Source organism: Pelodiscus sinensis, chromosome 6 (assembly GCF_049634645.1).
Source record: "Pelodiscus sinensis isolate JC-2024 chromosome 6, ASM4963464v1, whole genome shotgun sequence".
Lineage (NCBI taxonomy): Eukaryota > Metazoa > Chordata > Testudines > Trionychidae > Pelodiscus > Pelodiscus sinensis.
The window spans coordinates 54,419,039-54,437,914 of record NC_134716.1 but is presented as its reverse complement, the minus strand read 5'-3'; the positions used below and the strand labels follow the sequence as shown (position 1 = coordinate 54,437,914).

The following is an 18,876-nucleotide window of genomic DNA, read 5'->3' as shown; positions in this document are numbered from 1 at the left end:
CTATGGAATAATAGCAATAGACTGTTTTAAGAACCTAACTCTCCCAGGTAATGAAAGGGGATACTTTTAAGAATGAAATCAGGAACAAAGTGGGGAAGGCTGCCAAAAACGGGGCTATGTGTTTAGATCTAGGGTTAACCTCCCGCTCCCTCTCTCCCTCCCTCTCTCACACACAGCAGACACACTTGTATTTTGTGCTGTCGTAAAGCCCACGTGTCCAGCGCAGAGTCTGCCAGAGAGGAGCCCGGACGCGCCTGAAATACACAGCCACAGCAGAGGGAGCCCGGCTGCTCGGCTCTCGCCAGGTTTGGCCCTTCCAGCCGTTACCTAGAAGCTCGTGTTGTGCAGGGATAACAAAATCGTCCCCTTTTGAAGCCTCTCGTGCGACCTGTGACCTGCCGGGGCACCCAGCACAGACACTCGCGCGAGGCCGGTAGAAGTGCTCAGGTAAGGGGGTGCCATGCCATTCCCAGCTCTGGGGCGGCTATAGCAAGGGGGGCGGTGGGAGGCTGTGTCGCTGTTTGTTTGGGGTTTCTCCTTCGTCCGATGCCGCGACCTGCAATTGTGTCTGACTGTGCCAAGTTCGCTCAGGGATGCCGCGGAGCGATTGTTTTTCTCGTGCACCCACCCCTGGAAACACGGGCTCGTTTGCCTCCCACCCGCTGCGTAAAGTGAACTTTGGGGTTGTTTGTCGGTGGTAAAAGCGCACGGGGGTGTGTGTGGGGCTGGAGGGGGAGAAGGCTGGAGAAAGATCTCTGTTAGGGCACAGTTCGCCCCGGAGCTTTGTAGAGGTCTGGCGAGCTGGCTGGCTCGTCTCTCTGACGTTGGGGTGCCCCCCGTGGGATACCCCTTCTCCTTGCAGGTACTTGGCGTGAGGGGCTGTAAATGCAAGGACCCCCCCCCCCCCGGCCCAAGAGGTCTGTCCTATAATGTATTGGGGCAGAGAAGCACTTAGTGGCTGGTGTAGCAGTGGAAAAGTTCCCTTCTCTGCCTGCGGTAGGAAGAGCCGGTTGTGTGTCAGGCTGGGACTCCTGCGAGCCTAGGCTGGGATTTCTCTCGCTAAGGCTGGGACGCCGCAGGAGTCAAAGCGGGACACTTCATTCGGCCTCGTCTTTCAAACCGTCCCCCCCACCCCCCCTCGCCGCCTGCGTGCGGGCTCGGCTTGGGGCAGGAGCTCACGCCGCCTCTCGCGTCTCCCCTGCTCTCTAGGCGGCAGAGATGTTGAAGCCCGGCGACCCCGGCGGATCTGCTTTCCTGAAGGTGGATCCCGCGTATCTCCAGCACTGGCAGCAGCTGTTCCCGCAGAGCAGCCAGCTGAAGGGCAGCGCGGCCCTCACCCAGCTCCCGCCGCCCGAGCGAGCGGACCCCTCTGCTGACAGCCTCCGCCAGCGCCCAGCCTCGCTCTCCTCCGCCTCCTCTTCCTCCTCCTCGTCCACCCCAGCCTCTTCCACCTCCTCTTGCGCCGCCGCCGCCGCCGCCGCCGCTTCCCTCGCCGGGCTGACCTCGATCTCTGTGGCCCAGATTCCTGCCTTTGGGCAGCTTCCGAGCTCCGAGCCCCCCTCCGGAGTCCCGGCCTCCCTGCAGAGCAAAGACTTGTGCGGCGGGGGCACCAAGTGCAGCGAGCGAGCGGCGCCCAGGTTTCGCTGTACAGCGGAGGAGCTGGACTATTACCTGTACGGACAGCAACGCATGGAGATCATCCCCCTGAACCAGCACACCAGTGACCCCAACAACCGTATGTACCCTTCCTACAGCTACCCTCCCTCACACCTGAGCAGCCTGAAATCACTGACCCTGCACCCTCTCGCTCTGCACCCTGCTGGCTCCCAGTGACAAGAGTCAAACGCCCTGCTCTTCCCCGCCGATTCCAATTAGTCGCATTGCTTGGTAGAGGCAGGGTCTTTTTCTGTCAAGGACCCTTCTCTGGGAGGCGCCCCTTACAAAACAAGGTTTTCTGGGAGCAAGTTTTTGAGAAAGCACTTGGGGAAATGAATTCAGAATGCCCATACCAACACAGCAATTCTTGGTTCCTTTTGTTTCTCTTATTTGGTTCCTATATGAAAAGCCAAAGTTTGCAGGGCGTTATTCTTAGTTCTTTTGCAATAAATCAATTACTCAATTGAGCTTGGCAGGCGAAAAGTTTCAGTTTTCATTTGAAGGGCAGCGGAGAACTCCCCCCGGCCCTCCCCACCTCACCTTGGAATATTATTTACCTTTTAAACATTGTTAACATCAATCACACCTGGATAATTTATTTTTATTTCTATTGAAAAGTGTGACATAGTAATCTAATATGACACGTTTGTTTTCAAAAGTACAAATGTCCTGTACTGGATTTTGTACATGGGATTTGATAGGCACTTAATCCTGTTGTAACCGGGTTTTTTTTTTAATTTTCGAAGGGAAACCCAAATTAGTGAACAATCTTTGTTCATTTTAGAAGTTGATTACTCTTTCTATTTGCAACATTCATAAATATTAAATATACCTTCAATGGCGTCAATAGATAATACTAATGAAAACGTGCTAATACTTTTTCGAAGTGCAAATAATTAGCTTGAATAGATTAGCATATCATATGTATTAACAATAACATAGATTTAGTGTCTGTAAAGTAGAAGGCTTTAATATCTTTATCTGAATGTTTTCTGCATCGTTCCCAAAACACTGCTTCTCAAAGTAGGTTCTTTATAATTTTTGGTTTTTTAGATAGGCTGTTAAAATACTCAGAAACTCCACAACAACCCATAAACACTTCCAAAAGTAGAATGTGGGTTTGTTTACATGATTTCAAAGATTGACTTGCTACGAAAGTTACCATTAAATGGCACTGTGTAAATTAATTAATTAAATTACATTAATACTGGGGATGTTGGTACAAGTTTAGTTCCTTCTTTGCCTTGCAAATGTTTGTTTTGGGTAACAGTTTAGTTTTCAACGACTTTTGTGCTTTAGTTTTAATCTGTAGCCAAAAGAGTTTTAGCGAATGTTCTACTCTCCAGTGCAGAAAAACCTATCTCATAAATTACATGCACTTAATGGAATTTGAAATGCACTTTTAATCGCCAACCAAACTACTCAGACAATACATGTTTTACTTCTCAGGGCAGCTCTGTAAATCTACAAGATAAAGGTTTTAAAAAGAGAAAGAAAGATAAAGTGATTTGGAAGGAACATTTTTAAGGAGTGGAATAAATAGCACGCTGCAGAGTAGCTGGTGAAGTCTGCAGAGTTTCTTCCCAATCACAGCATTAAAGGTGGATTTGATAAAGAATACATCGATCACAAAGGACATTTGTAAATGTTCGTCGTGTTCTGCCTACTTCTTGAATAGTTTTCACCGTGTGAAAGCAAAGGAGAAATGGTGCCAGGATTATTACATTTTTTCAGGTCTTCACTAAGCGCATTGTCATTTAACTTGTTTGATAGGCAACTTTCCCTTGCATTGGAATAGAATTTTTCATTTTTTATAAGAAATTGAAGACGTAGATATGTTTGATTTGTGATAGGCAATATGTTAACAAAATTGAGATATTGTAATATACATATGTGTTAATATATTCTTCACTCTTTAATGCACATTCAGAAAGAAAACTGATCAGCACATACGATGTGAAAGAAAATGTACAGAATCATAGCACTGTTTGATCTGTGGTAGAACTGATTTTCAACTGGCTTCACCACTTAATTCCGCATACTGTAGGTGGCTCTCTGAGGGGAAGGAAAGTGGCTTGTGGATGAGGTGAGAGGTGATTGACTTTAATTTGAGTTCTAGCTCCAAATAAACCTACCGAAGTTCCAAGCCTAGCAAAGAGTCACTCGAAAGCACAAAACTTTCAGAGATTTTTTAGAGTTCTGTGCCCGAAAGATAGCAACAGATTGAGGGCCCAATCTGCCTAGGATAAAAGAGTAGGAAGTGCAGGGTCGGGCTTTAATGAATACGAAGGTTTCGAAGTACACATTTTCGGGGATAGGTGTTGGAGGAACCTTACCAACTAATATTTATTGATTTAGTTTTGTTTGGCATCTTCTTAATCATATTGTGAAAGTATAACACCGTGTAGTCATTAGTTCTTCTCCCAAGGTACTTTATACATTCTTTCCCCCAACAGTAAAGCATAAACCCCTTCCTCGCCTTAGAGGAATCACAGCTTGGATTAACATCTTTAGGAAAACACGGTCTCTCTATTGCGCTGCAGACAAGAGACAGGTTCAAACTTTTTTTTCTTGAGTATATACTTCACAAATAAAATCTCCTCCACACCTTTAATAATGTTGTGGCACAAATCTACAAAATATCTATAGGGATGATGAATTCCAATTTGACACGCATCACTAGCTCAATAACTCGCATATTGTGGCTAATAAATACATACATAAACATTAAGAGTTGCAAATTGTCATCATTAATTTTACACGTCTTGGGCTGTGTCACCATTTTAGCGCTCTTGCAATGTGAGGTGCACATCTAATTTCTTTGATTTAAAATATTTGATGGAGAATTATACAATATGGATGATCAAAAAGGCGATAATAGTATTGATCAGGTTGGTTTGTAAAGTTAACACATCTTTTCGAAATGCGTATTATTTACCCACTAATAGTAAAAAATTACTCTCATACAACCATCCACTTTATCCTATATATTATCGTGCTTATTTGTTGTCTTCAATATCCTGTCACTGTTAAGACATTAAAGATAGATATGAAAAAGTTAGTCCGCAAACACACGGCACGATTTTCAAACATCAATTGGAAAGTGTTGTATTTTTAAATAAATTCCCAGGGATTGTGAGCTAAGTAGCTGCGGGTGGGGGGTGGAGGTGTTGTCTCAAACAGTTGCTTTCAGTTAGACAATCACAATAATCAAACTAATTAGAGCCAAACCAGCAGTCTTTGCTCCCATTGGAGTAGGCAGGATTTCTGTTAAAATCAATGGTAATGCTGCAGGTGTAAAAATACGCGTCTGGGGCAATTTTCGGAGCCGCTCTTCATTTCAAAAGAGCAGAATTATGAGAGGGTTGTGTATGGGAGGGAATACATACAGGAGGGCATGAGGGCTGGGTATTTGAATACAAAGTTTCAGTGTGGGGGAAAGCTGAAATGCACCCAAACGGTCCCTTGGTCTTGGATAACAGCTTTTCTAATGGAAAGGCTGAGTCCTCCACCTTCACTGTGAAGCGCTAGCCTGCCGCGGTAATAAATAGGCTGTGTAAAACTCAGGGGTCACATGAACCAGCAGTCTGTACGCCTAGTGCTCTTCAATTTCCAGGGAGCTGGTACCTAGTGTGTGTATTTCACATTCAGGGAAGTGCATCAGCGTGGGCAAGATTTGCATTTGTGCAGATTACTGGGAACACGTATGGGTTAGCTATTTTACATCATTAGTTACCCAGCACCCTTACACATAGCGGCCATATATTAGATTGAGGTTAGAGAAGGTGGCGACTGTTTATTTAAGGTGATAAAATGGTCCATCAGCAGTAATCTCCATCGATATGTGCCACAAGGAGATGAAGGATGAGGGGACAAGCCACAATTAATTGCCCTATAGTTTTGTTGAAGAGAGTGGAGCCAGCGCAGAGCGAGCTTCGATCTCCTTTCCCAGAGCCCATTCATCATTTCTACATTGTATATGGGGGTCTCTCAGGGGCAGGGGGTGGCAAGGTTTATCTACACACAATATTCTCCTGGCCTTCTGATACCTGACACGGAGATTTAATTCCTTCGTACACTCAGTGGAAGACGGAAACCATCACACACAGACACACAAACCCCATCGCCCCGAACACCCTGTTTATTCTGTTTCCAGCAGGGAGGGGTTTCCAGCAAACCCCACATCACCCCGCTCTGTTCTGCATACAGAAGTCACCTGCCCATCCGGCTCTCTAGGAGGCGGGAGAGGGGGTGACCTCCTGATCTCACTCCCGGTCCTATAGGGAAGCGCTTCACCCCCAGAATCGACCCAGTGGAAACCACCCCCCGATCTGTGTCTGAGACTTGTAGGGACAAAGCTCTTCCTAAGCTCTGGGGGAGAGGGAGAGCGAGTGAGGGAGGGTCTTATTCTTGCTGGTTTGAGCGAAGGGGAGGGGGCTGGGCTTGGGGCTTGTGCAAAGAGAAAAACCCGGCGCACGTGCTTTTAAAGAGCATCCAGCGAGTTCTCCTCTAGCAGCGGAGGGCACCTTCCTCTCCTGCCTTGATGGCCCCCGTGGGGCGTGTTTCCCCATGATCCCATTGAAAAGGGGGCAGCCATAGCTGGCGTGCACTCTCCGGGGAGCCCGGGGGAGATGGTACCATCCGCACATGGCCTCTGTCTGCCGGCCGGCACCTGCTGCCGAGCCCGCCTGCCCGAGAGAGGGCGGCGCTGAGGAGAAAGGTCCCCGGGGAGGGCGGGGCTTGCTTTCAACCCGCGTTGTAAAAAGCGGTGGCGCTGCTGCGGAGAAGACAACCCCAAAGACCTGGGGAGAGGAGCCCTGGGAAGTGGGCGCGAGAGCGCGGCGCCCCCTTTCCCGCATTAAACTTAGCCCGAGTGCGGAGACCTCTGCTGAAGCCAAGCCCGAGTCCACGCGCAAAGCCTCGAGAGCCAGAGGCGGGTCTCTGCTTTGCTGCTGCCTTCGCTACTATTGCCTGTGCGGGCGCTCTGGGACGCTGGGGGCGGGACGGACCTGTAGCTGCCCCCAGGTGCTTTCTGTTCCAGAGTGAGGAGCGGTGTGAATCCATTCAGTCCACAGTGTGAATCCAAGCTCACTAGGCTTCAATTCCCCCTCCCCCAACATGCTTCAAAGGGGAGAATTTCCACCTGGGCAAAATCAGACCTCTTAGAAGATCCTGGAGAAGGTAAAAAATGCTCTCGTTTCCCAACCAGTGACCAATCAAGTCCCCTTTCTCCCTATTAGTGGCTGAGCTAAAGTAACCTGTAATAAAGCAGGAAAGTCAAAATAATGTTTAAAATATTCTAGCTTTGTAAATGTATGAAAAATGTACTTTACCTGTCTTCATGCTGTCTCATTTTTTGCATATGGTTCTATTCATGGGCATATATAAATAGTGATGAGTGACTTGGTTTAACACAAATACTAATAATCACGAATAAGATAATTTGACACACAATCCCACCTGGGTACTTCTACACAGCAATATTATTTCGAAATAACTTAATCTGCTTCTACACAGCCCGCAGTTATTTTGAAATAATATTGAAATACCATCAAACAGGAGGACTTCTCACTGAATCCTGTAAACCTCATTGTATGAGGAGTCAGAGAACGAGTGCTCTATTTCGAAATAAGTGCGGTGTAGATGCTCCCAATTTTGAAATAAGATATTAAATTTACATAGCTCAAAGCATGGGTAGCATATTTTGAGTTAAGCTCTGCTGTGTAGACACACCCATAGAGAATTAGCCAATCTGCCAACAGGAAAATAAATTAAAGAAAAGAGCTGATGCCCTCGCATCAGACAGGAGGCAAAAAATTCTGTGGGATGAGGAGGTGTTTTTTTTTTTTTTTCATGAGAGGCTCTCTAAGAGCCTTACTCATTGGCTGTGTCTAGACTGGCAAGTTTTTCTGCAAAAGCAGTTACTTTTGCAGAAAAACCTGCCAGCTGTCTACACTGGCCACCTGAATTTCCACAAGAACACTGACTTTCTACTGTCAGAAATCAGTGCTTCTTGCGGAAATACTATGCTGCTCCCGTTCGGGCAAAAGTCCTTTTGCGCAAAGCTTTTGCGCAAAAGGGCCAATGTAGACAGCTCAGATTTGTTTTGCGCAAAAAAGCCCTGATCACAAAAATGGCGATCGGGGCTTTTTTGCGCAAAAGCGCATCTAGATTGGCACGGACGTTTTTCTGCAAAAAGTGCTTTTGCGGAAAAGTGTCTGTGCCAATTTAGATGCTCTTTTCCACACACGCTTTTAACAGAAAACTTTTCCGTTAAAAGCATTTGCGGAAAATCATGCCAGTCTAGACGTAGCCATTGTGATGAAGTTGTCTTCTTGATAATACCCATAGGAAGTAGTGACATACTAGTTCCAGTTTACCAGTGAAGAAACTGAGACATGGGGGCTATGTCTGGACTGGCATGATTTTCCGCAAATGCTTTTAACGGAAAAGTTTTCCGTTAAAAGCATTTGCGGAAAAGAGCGTCTAGATTGGCACGGACGCTTTTCCGCAAAAGCACTTTTCGCGATCAGGGCTTTTTTGCACAAAACAAATCTGAGCTATCTACACTGGCCCTTTTGCGCAAAAGCTTTGTGCAAAAGGACTTTTGCCCGAACGGAAGCAGTGTAGTATTTCCGCAAGAAGCACTGATTTCAGACAGTAGGAAGTCAGTGTTCTTGCGGAAATTCAAGTGGCCAGTGTAGACAGCTAGTATAAAACTTGCCAGTCTAGGCACAGCCGGGGAGATTAAGTGGCTTACCTAAGGTCACATAAAAGGTCTATAGCAGTCAGGAAGCCAAAGTGCAGTTCTCCTAAATCCCAGTTTAGGTCCTTAAGCACCAAGACCATCCTTCCTCCCAGGTGTGTATATTATGTGCCTATACAAAGAGATAAGGTTTAGTATATATGATTTATATTTATATGCTAGCAATAACATTTGAAATAATGGGCAATTATATTGGATGCCTGCAGACTCATAGTGAATCATGAAGCACAAGGTCAAAAGCCAAACTTCTTCAATACCAACAAACTGCAGGTATCCAGCATAACTGCACCTTTGAAACACATTATTGCTGAGATGAAATGTATTTTCTTTCATTTATTGTTACAGCTGGTTAGTTGGTTTATACTATTGCTGGTTTCTACAGGCACTGTCAAGAACTTTCCTCATCCATTCAGCTTTCTTTTAAAATGAACAGTGCTGCTGTTATTCGAATTAATGCACTTCGAAGTTGTGTGTGTGTATCTTTTTGGTGCAACTGTGAGTGCTTTTGTTTGCTTGAGTCTGAGAGTTGTTCCTGTATATGCATGGAGTTATACTTCAGACTTTATGGTGTATTCTTTTAATGGAAGTTTTTGTATGGGGCAAAATAAATGATAAAAATATTGCAGTCCTCCCTAGAACGAGCCATAGAAAGCAACTCTACAAATAGTTCATTTACATTTTTTCTCTTGCTCCTTGCTTCTTCTTACTCCTTCTTCCTATACTTCAACGGAGTGTGGGGATAGTGATTGTGAACTCTCTCTGAAAAGTCTGGCTCCATGCTCATTTGTTAGCTCCAGCATTTCCAGGGAGGTAATGCTGAATTTTAGGAGGAGACATCCCGTTTTAACTGTAGTCTCTCATGCTTCAGCCGTTCCCATTCAATCTATTTTTTATTGCCACTTCTTCAGGCTACTATTCCTGAATTAGGGGCTGATCCATAATTGATATAAATCTGTGGAAGTATTCTCATTGACTTCAGTGAGCTTTAGATGAAGTATGTAGTGTTCATTACCAGAGCTCCTTTGGATCCATTAGAGCCAAAAAGTGAGTCTGACCCAATAGTATCCTACTTATTGTTCTGGGTGGCAGCCCCTGTGTACCTCTTGGACTGACTGCCCTTCCATTTACAGAAAGCCCAGCAAGGCCCTTCTGCCTTCATATTGCACATAGAGTTTTTTTGTTTGGAAACTCCAGTAGTACAATAGAATCCTCATACTTCTGGGTGTAAGTCAATTACAAGTGGGGGATAGAAGAAAATTTCCAGTTATGTCGACTATCTTACACATTGTTCTGATATATCCAGTAAGTGGCTACTGTGTGAGCCACAATTCTGGCTTAGCTGGGCCATTAGGCTGCTCCAGATCAGCAATTCCCATGTTCTAGAAATTAAACTTCCTCCTTTCCCCTCCTCCCCTTCCCCATTACTTGAGATTGAAGATTTTTTCCTCCTTTGAGATAAAGGACTCATTCGTTAGGGCTGTCTTTGGCTGGATGGATGAAGTGAGCAGGAAAGGCTTAAATATGTTGCTTAAGAATCATCCTGAGAATGATCAGATGAAAAAAAATTCATAAAAAGGGAAAGGGCAAGAACAATAACAATGTTCCCTAAGCAAGGTAAAATATGTATTCAAGAGTTTTTACTTTTTTTAATCTAGGAAATTTGCTTGGAATGTAATTGAATGTAATTACATATTTTTAATCATTTGATTAAGAGCATGAATGATTAAGGTCTTCCTTCGCATTTATGACAGACTAACAATGCAATGTCAACACCCTTTTCTTTTACACCAAGCTCTCTAGCTAGCCTGGTTTCAGGAAATATCCAGCTTTTGAGTCTTCAGCCTTAATAGGAATGAAAGAGGAAAAGCACATCAGGAAATCAAAATCATGCAGATGCCAAACATCACCTATTATTGTTTCCTGGAGGTAGTTAGTGAAAAGGGAGCAGCAGCACCTTTTGCTCGCTGGTGAAAGAGAACCTTCTTTTGGGGCCAAGTGACAGTGACATGGTGTCCATTTATATTTCTTCCTATTAATACATTAGGGAAATACAACATAGATGGGGCTACTTTAAGGTAGGTGCATAATTGGTTGGATATCTGTTCCCGGGAAGTAGTTATCAGTGGATCAGAGTTATGTTGGAAGGCCATAATGAGTGGGGTTCTGCAAGGATCAGTTTGGGGACTGTTCTGTTCAGTATCTTCATCAATGATTTAGATAATGGCATAGAGATTAAGCTTATAAAAGTCTGCAGATGATATCCATCTGGGAGGGGTTATAAGTGCTTTGGAGGACAGGATTATGATTCAGAATTATCTGGACAAACTGAGGAAATGGTCTGAGGTAAATAGGATTAAATTAAATAAGGACAAATGCATTTCCACTTAGGTATGAACAATCAGTTGCACACAAAGAAAATGGGAAATGACTACTTAGGAAGAAGTACTCTGGAAAGGGTTCTAGGAGTCATAGTGGACCACAAGATAAATATGAATCAACAACGTGACACTGTTGTAAAAAAAACCCCAAACATAATTTTGGGATATATTTGCAGGAGTGTTGTAAGCCACACACAAGAAGTAATTATTTCCCTTTACTCCTCAATGATTAGGCCTTAGCTGGAATCTTGTGTTCAGTTCTGGAAGCCACATTTCAGAAAAGATGTGGACAAATTGGAAAAAAATCTAGAGAAAAGCAACAAAAATGATTAAATAACCTATGAAGAAAGATTGAAAGAATTGGATTTGTTTAGTCTAGAAAAGAGAAGACTGAGAGGGGGATAACAGTTTCAAGTCCTTAAAAAGTCGTTACAAGGAGGAAAGAGAAAAAGTATTCTCCTTAACCTCTAATGATAGGACAAGAAGCAATGAGCTTAAACTGCAGCAAGGGAGGTTTAGCTCAGACATTAGGAAAAATGACATTAGGGTGGTTAACTACTGGAATAAATGGCCTACGGAGATTTTTAAGAGCAGGTTAGACAAACACGTGTCAGGGATGCTCTCGGTGGTGCTTGGTCCAGCTATGAGTGCAGGGGACTGGATGACTTCTTGAGGTTCCTTCCAGTTCTATGATTCTGTGAAATTCCCAGCCTCCGTCTCTTGGAGATAGAGCTAAAAAGTTGTTTTCATACCACGAATCCACATTTATAATCAAATACAGAATACAATGGATAAATCAAGGGAGCTTCTAAAAAGTGTGTGTGGGGAGGAGGCTATATGTACATTAAAAATAAATAAATGTATGTTGTATACCTAGTAGTAGGGAACAGGGAGATGATACTGGAGTTTCCTGAACAGAGTTAAGAAGATGCTAACTTTGGCTTCATTTACTGAAGTTGTTCCGCAGATGATGTGTTTCCAAGAGAACCATTAGTAACAAGATACAGGACTATGTAGCACTTTAAAGACTAACAAGATGGTTTATTAGATGATGAGCTTTCGTGGGCCAGACCCAGGAAGTGGGTCTGGCCCACGAAAGCTCATCATCTAATAAACCATCTTGTTAGTCTTTAAAGTGCTACATACTCCTGTATTTTGTTTCAGCTACACCAGACTAACACGGCTACATTTCTATCACTATTAGTAACAAGGACATTAGAAGAAGATTACACATCTAAAAGTTCACCAAACAGGGTTCGAATTATTCCTGGTTCAAGATGCTGAGATTTTGATTAGCCATCTTTTTCCTAAATCCTGGGGTTTTCCTATAGAATGCTTTCTTTTTAGATTGCATGATGAGAATCAGATTTTTTTTAAAAGAATACTTATTTGACAGTTGTCTTTTTTGCCATTTGGGACCTTGTCTAATATATTTGCATGTGTCAAACACGCATTGCCTGCAACTGAAGTTTTGATATGTAAGAGTTGCAGGATTGAGGCCATAATAATCATTCTTGACCCTTAGGCTTCTGTTGGGAAAGGTAGGGTGTTGTGATATTTTTCTCTACTTTCCAAATAAGCTTTGAAAATATAAACCTAGATTTGCTATACTTTATCACCTAAATATGATTTTGGGAATTGCTATTGCTAGTGTTTGCTATATAGTTATTCTCTCTCAAGACTAGTAAGTATCAAATTCTCAATTTTGTATGAGAAAGGGAGACAATGAATTATGTCTGGAACATTTTCTTGTATAATATATGTTTTCTTGTTAACTTGGACCTTTTTAAAATATAAATATTTTAAAAATTAATTGACAAAATCAGGTATACATATTTCATCTTACATACAGATTTGATATGAGTTTTAAATGAGGTTTCATAAACAAATAGATTGAAGTAAATAGATTGAAATAAAATATGTTCTAATTCATATTTTAAAGTAAAATATGTTCAAATAAAATATGTTCTAATAATCCGCCCTTCATACTATTTTTATATTTATAAAGCACATTTCACATCAGAGAATCTCAAAGTTCTTTAGAAATCCTGGGCCACATTTTGGCTGAGAGGAAATTAAAGGTATGCAAATAGACCCATAGAAGTAGTCAACATAGAAGGAGGAGATAAACGTCAGTAGCACAAACCACATACTCTGAAGAATGTGCTGGGTAGGGAAGGGAGTACTGTATTTCAGGGACACATGTCTAGGTTGCTTCATCTCCTGCTAAATATGTGGAGAACAATTTGCCCCTTTAATGCTGACTGTCTGAACTAACTCCTGTGGGTTCCTGCTTCATATTGGCAAACTTTCTTGGGTAAAGGAGTGGCCTTAACATAGTTGGGGAAGACATAGCAGTATACATCAAGATTTCCACATAGATTTTGGAATATTTGTATATTTTGAAAACCATTCCCTTTGCTCCCATTTATGGTCCTACAAACCTTGCTTTCAGATTGCAAGATGAATTAAAAATTTCATGAGATGAAACAAAGAGTTTCCTGTGCAATCCCATCTCTTCTATGAGCTTCTTCCACAAGAGTTATGTGATACAGACATCTCTCTCTATAGAATCACTTAACTGAAGTCACTTCTCTAGTGGAGGATAGCAGTGAACGGGCACAGGCTATATTTGTAAGGGATATGGAAATCTGCTTAAAGAGAAGAGCCCTGGGATATTTTAGCAACAAATGTTCAAGGGCATTTCATACTAAATTACATTTACCATTTACTAACCCTTGTAAGTTTCTCATTACTTACATGTGATAGGTATACATATAGACAGTAGGTGATAATACTAAAAAAAAAGGGCAATAAAAAGCATGTGCAAGAATTTGTGAATGCACAAATAGAGGCAGTGTTTTGAAAATGTATCCCTTAATGTCCATGCAGAGTAGAGACAGAAGGGTTTTCTTAAGGCTTCATCTGAAAGACTCCAACATAATAAATGGCATGGAATTACTCAATTCATCTACCTTCGAAGGAAGAAGGATTGAATCAGTCCTGCTGGGATTTGAACCTGTGGTTCCAGGGAGTCTAGTTATTCCACATCTGTAAGTTAGACCACTAAACCCCAGCCCCTCTGGTGAATAGTTTGCATTATTTTTATAAGAATGCATGTGGCTAATGTAAAATTATTAGGGGGGGGGGGGGGGGGAACCACGAATTGCTATGTGAATACTGTGCAATTATTGCTTTTTGTTTGTATTTCTGGACTAGGTTCATATAAAAACTTTAATTATGCTACAAGATGTAAAATGTGCCGAGGACAGTAACATAGTTCAATAGATTTATTATTACATTAACTCAATGTATCTCCAGAGAAATGGATTTCCTGAGCATGAAACATTTTCCTGGAAGTCTAGCACTCGTGGCATATGTAGAAATGTGTAATGGAAACACTTTTCCAAAATTTCTTTGCTTATAAAAGAAAATACCAGTCACATTTGCCCAAAATATAGAACCATCATTAATAGCGGTAGTTGGTGTAATCAGTATTTTAACAGTGGCCTTTTTGTTAGGAGCTGGTCACAACACCAAATATGGTGTTATCATCATCCTCATCTGCTATAAGAGACATTAAACATGTATTATTGTGCAATAAAACAATGTTCTTAAAGCTGTCTTGTGGTGCCTGGGGAAGGTCAGATGAGGCTGTAAGAAAGCAAATGAATAAAATTTCATAGATCTAATTCACCATTGAGAGTTTTCCTTTTCTACTTTGTATTAAATAAGCATACATGCATGTACATGGCACTGTGGAGCTAGAGCTAATTTTTTTGTAAGAAATAAGGATCAAATTAACTTCCTTTCCAATAACACCCCTGAATTGAGTTGTAGTAAGATGAATGTGGGAAAGGATTAAAAAATCATGAATAAGGTATAAAATGACTCACTAAAGCATATTCCTAAATCCCCATTATAAGAGGCAGATGGTTTAAAACAGTCTTTATGTTAATCAAAAAATCTAATCTTACTCTGTTCCAATGAGTGAGACTTGGCAGGTCTATGAATGCACTGTTCTTGCAGACTGTCTGCTGAGCTTCTGTTGAAGCTCTTACATTCCTCTTTTAAGGGCTTTGGTAAGGTAATGAGAAGGGAGTAAAACAATGTGCAAAAGTGTGTGTGTGTTTACAAGGATCTCTTTAAAAGGATAAAAAGGTGAAGGAATCTCTGTATCCTTGTCTGTGATGGAGATGACAGTAGAGTCTCAATGACACAGGGTTAATTTCTCTCTTTTCTGTTTGTCTCCTAGGATGTGACATGTGTGCTGATAACCGCAATGGTGAGTGCCCCATGCACGGGCCACTTCACTCTCTGCGCCGCCTAGTGGGCACTAGTAGTGCTGCAGCTGCAGCACCTCCACCTGAGATTCCTGAATGGCTCAGGGACCTGCCTCGGGAAGTGTGTCTGTGTACGAGCACTGTGCCTGGTCTGGCCTATGGCATCTGCGCTGCTCAGAGGATCCAGCAGGGCACCTGGATTGGACCTTTCCAGGGAGTTGTGCTTCTGCCAGAGAAGGTTCAAACGGGAGCCATCAGGAACACACAGCACCTCTGGGAAGTAAGTCATCTTCTTTCTATTCCTTATAAAAGTTTGATTTTTCTCAAAGTCTATATCAGATATCATTGTATGTAGGACATATAGTTTAGTTCCTCTGTACATAATGAATAGATTTATCTTATCCCAAAGCACCCACAATGGATTCAAGTATGAAATCAGTAATATATGCCTGGTATATTTGCCTACACTTTCTCCAACTGAGGATACTATTGGCAAACTAGTGGAGACCTTAAAACTGCAGCTTCTTTGCATGAAAAAGAGGCAGATTGTTGCACATTCTCTTATCTTTAATATGGAGATATGGTCTGAGGTGGCCATATTCCAAACATACAAAGCTTCTTTCATCTTTATCCAAGTGACAGCAGCCCAGGGAGATGAGTGGTCCCAATACGTGTCACTCCATTTTCGTTTGAATGGAGGGAACTCAGTTTGAGATGGCACATTATGTGCTCAGACCAGTCATCTTTGTAGCCTGGAAATGTTCCTGTGTGTTACACTCCCATGTTGAGGATGAGGTCAGTCACCACTAGTAAAGCTACTGTCCTTAGTTTTGGCCATCTCCTGTGGTATTGTAAATAAACTTGCTCAGAATCCAGGGTTAGATTTTTGTTTGACAATTCCTTCTTAGTAGCTGTCCTCTTGAAAGGAGAAGTGCAGTGCTGTTTGGCAGTAGATGCTGACACCCAGTGTAAAGGCATTTCAGCCGTAGAATTGAGGTGTAGTTCAAATGGACATTGTTTGTAGATTCCAGGCCAGTTTAAGAAATCATAAAATCTACATTGTACTTGGCTTTACAGGGGCTTCCCCAGTCACTATTCCACTATAACTCACGGTTTGCCAGTGCAGCACCATTTGAGAAATCCCTGCTTTTAGAAATTTAAAATTCAGCTGTATTAATGATCCTCAAGTTGCAAGCTAGCCCCTGTGTTGTGCTGGCCAGAAAGCTCTATTTTTTTACAGAGATGATAAACAATTGTGTTGAGTAGTTTTGCATTTCAGTAAGTTAGTTTTAAAACAAGAAGAAAAGTGTGCTGATTTTAGGCAGAGCTTTAACAATAGAAATCTAACAAAAGTGTCCTCTCCATCCCTCATCATGTCCTAGTATTTATTCAATTGCATGTTTATTATAAAAAGAGGAATGGCATCCTGAGCTCTTTATCTTTTTCCCACTCATTTCTCCTTAATTCGTAACATAATTTCTGTAGTATTTTTGTCCCTTGAAATTTATGTTTTGTGCTTGAAGATTTCAGGCCTGATTCTGTATATCCTCTGTTAGGGTTGCTAACTTTCTATTTACACAAAACTGAATCTTGTCCCACTGCTCCTCTGAGGCCCTACCACGCTCACGCTAACCCTCCTCCCTCTGTCGCTTTCTCTCCCCACTCTCACTTACTCGCTTATTTTCACTGGGCTGGCTCAGGAGACTGAGGTATGGGTGGATGAAGGCTCTGGCCTGGGGTACGGACTCTGGGGGTGTGACCAGAAATGAAGAATTCATGGTGTAGAAGGGGGCTCTGGACTGAGGCAGTGGGTTGGGATGTGAGAGGGGGTGAGGATTCTGGCTGAGGGTGTGGGCTCTGTGATGGGATCTAGGAGTGCTGGAGGAAGCTCAGGGATGGGACGTATAGCTGACGGTTTCAGAGGGCTGGGATCAAAGGGTTCAGAGAGTGAGAAGGGGATTGGGGCTGGGACAGGGAGTTGGGATGCAGGGGGGACTCAGGGGTGTGGGCTATAGGAGGCATTTACCTCAAGCAGCTACTGGAAGCAGCAGCATGTCTCTCCCTCCTGCTTCCCCTCTCTTCCCCCCTCCCTCCCAGTTCCTATGTGAAGGTGAGCCCAGGCAATTCTGCAACTCCCGGCCAATGGGAGCTGCAGAGCCAGCACTTGTGGCAGGGGCAGCATGTGGAACCCCCCTATCTGTTCTTGTGCATAGGAGCCAGAGGGGAAACATGATGCTGCTTCCAAGAGCTGCACGGAGCCAGGCAGGCAGGGAGTTGGTCTTAGCCATGCTGCAATGCTGACCAGACTTTTAACTGTCCAGCTGGTGGCACTGACCAGAACTGCCAGGGTCCCTTTGTGACCTGGCAACCCTATCCTTTGTGGAAAGAACTCCCACTGAAATCAAGGGGAGAGATATCTGCAGAGTGTTGGTAGGATTGTGCCTTTCGTCCAGAAGAGGAGGAAGCATTTGTGAAATTAGTGGTTCCAACCCTGCACCTAAACAAGCAATATCATCATTGTTAACTTGCTGAGCTAGAGAAGTTCGGAAAGTGTTTGCTGCTTCAGGACCTGATCCAAAGCTCATTGAAGAGAATGAGAATATTGATGTCATTAGTCTCCAAGGGTACACCTACACAGCAACATTATGTCAAAATAACTAGCATTATTTTGAAATAACTTAGTCTGCATTACACAGCAGGCAGTTATTTTGACATAATGTTGAAATACTGTCAAGCTGGAGGACTTCTTACTCTGACTCCTGTAACTCTCATTGTATGAGCAGTAAGGGAAGTCAGAGGAAGAGTGCTCTATTTCGAAATAAGTGCTGTGTAGACACTAGCTATTTCAAAACAAGCTATTTCAAAATAATTGCTGTGTAGATGTAGCTGAATTTGCATAGCTTATTTCGAGTTAAGCTCTGTTGTGTAGACGCAGCCCAATTTTATTTAGAACTGTCATAAGGATTTTTACTAGATGTTTAGTATTATGGATTCAAAACATGCAAATATTGACTGTATTCATTCACTGCAGACCTGTAAGTTCTTTGGGTCAAGGCTATTATTTTGGTACACGTCTGTACAGCAACTAGCATTATTCGGCCCTTCATAGATAACTTTGGTTCCTTGGCACTGCCACAATACCTATATATATTCTCAAGGCCCTTTTCTGCAGTCCTTACGAAACCTAGCATTGAGGCCAGTAAGAGTTTTACATCAAGACTGAAAGATTAGCTCCATCATGTGTCAAAATGCATTGGGTGAAATTGTGGCTCTATTGAAGTCAGTGGGAGTTTTGCCAATAATTTCATTGGGGTCAGAATTTCACCTATTTTATATATTGGGCCAGATCCTGTTCCAGTTGAAGTTAATTATAAAACTCCTATTGACTTCAGTGGGAGTACATTTAGGCATATTATTAATACAAGAAGAAAAAAAAATAGCCATCAGAAAACCCTCAAGTTTTGGACAATTTTTGTTTATTTTGACCCTCAAAATGTTACTTTTTATTTTTTAAATATAGATATTTACTAAATAACTAATATAGCAAAGGAAAGAGATCAGGAGGAAATTGCAGTTTTACAGAGTGATTTCTGTGAATAAATGAAAAAATACTTGTGGTTGAAAAATCTATATACTTTTAGTATATCTCATAGAATAAAAAGTAGATAGTCAAAATTAAAGGATCACCTTTGTCCTTTTATAAATTAGTAACTGTAATTAATTCCCTTCCATTTCCCTTTTAAAATCAGATTCAAATGTAAAAGTGACTACAGATTTATAATTCAATATTAAA

At 42.4% G+C, this 18,876-nt stretch overlaps 1 protein-coding gene across 2 annotated transcripts in view; it reads left to right on the top strand.

Moving 5' to 3' along the window:
* The first annotated feature begins 208 nt into the window (after positions 1 to 208).
* PRDM6 (PR/SET domain 6) overlaps positions 209 to 18,876 on the top strand; it is a 96,055-nt gene continuing 77,387 nt past the window's right edge. For both annotated transcript variants that reach the window (XM_075931937.1, XM_075931939.1), the window contains exons 1-3: positions 209 to 447; positions 1,210 to 1,735; positions 15,056 to 15,363. In XM_075931937.1, the coding sequence (XP_075788052.1) occupies positions 1,219 to 1,735; positions 15,056 to 15,363 (825 nt within the window). In that variant the 5' untranslated portion in view covers positions 209 to 447; positions 1,210 to 1,218. The remainder of the gene's footprint in view (positions 448 to 1,209; positions 1,736 to 15,055; positions 15,364 to 18,876) is intronic.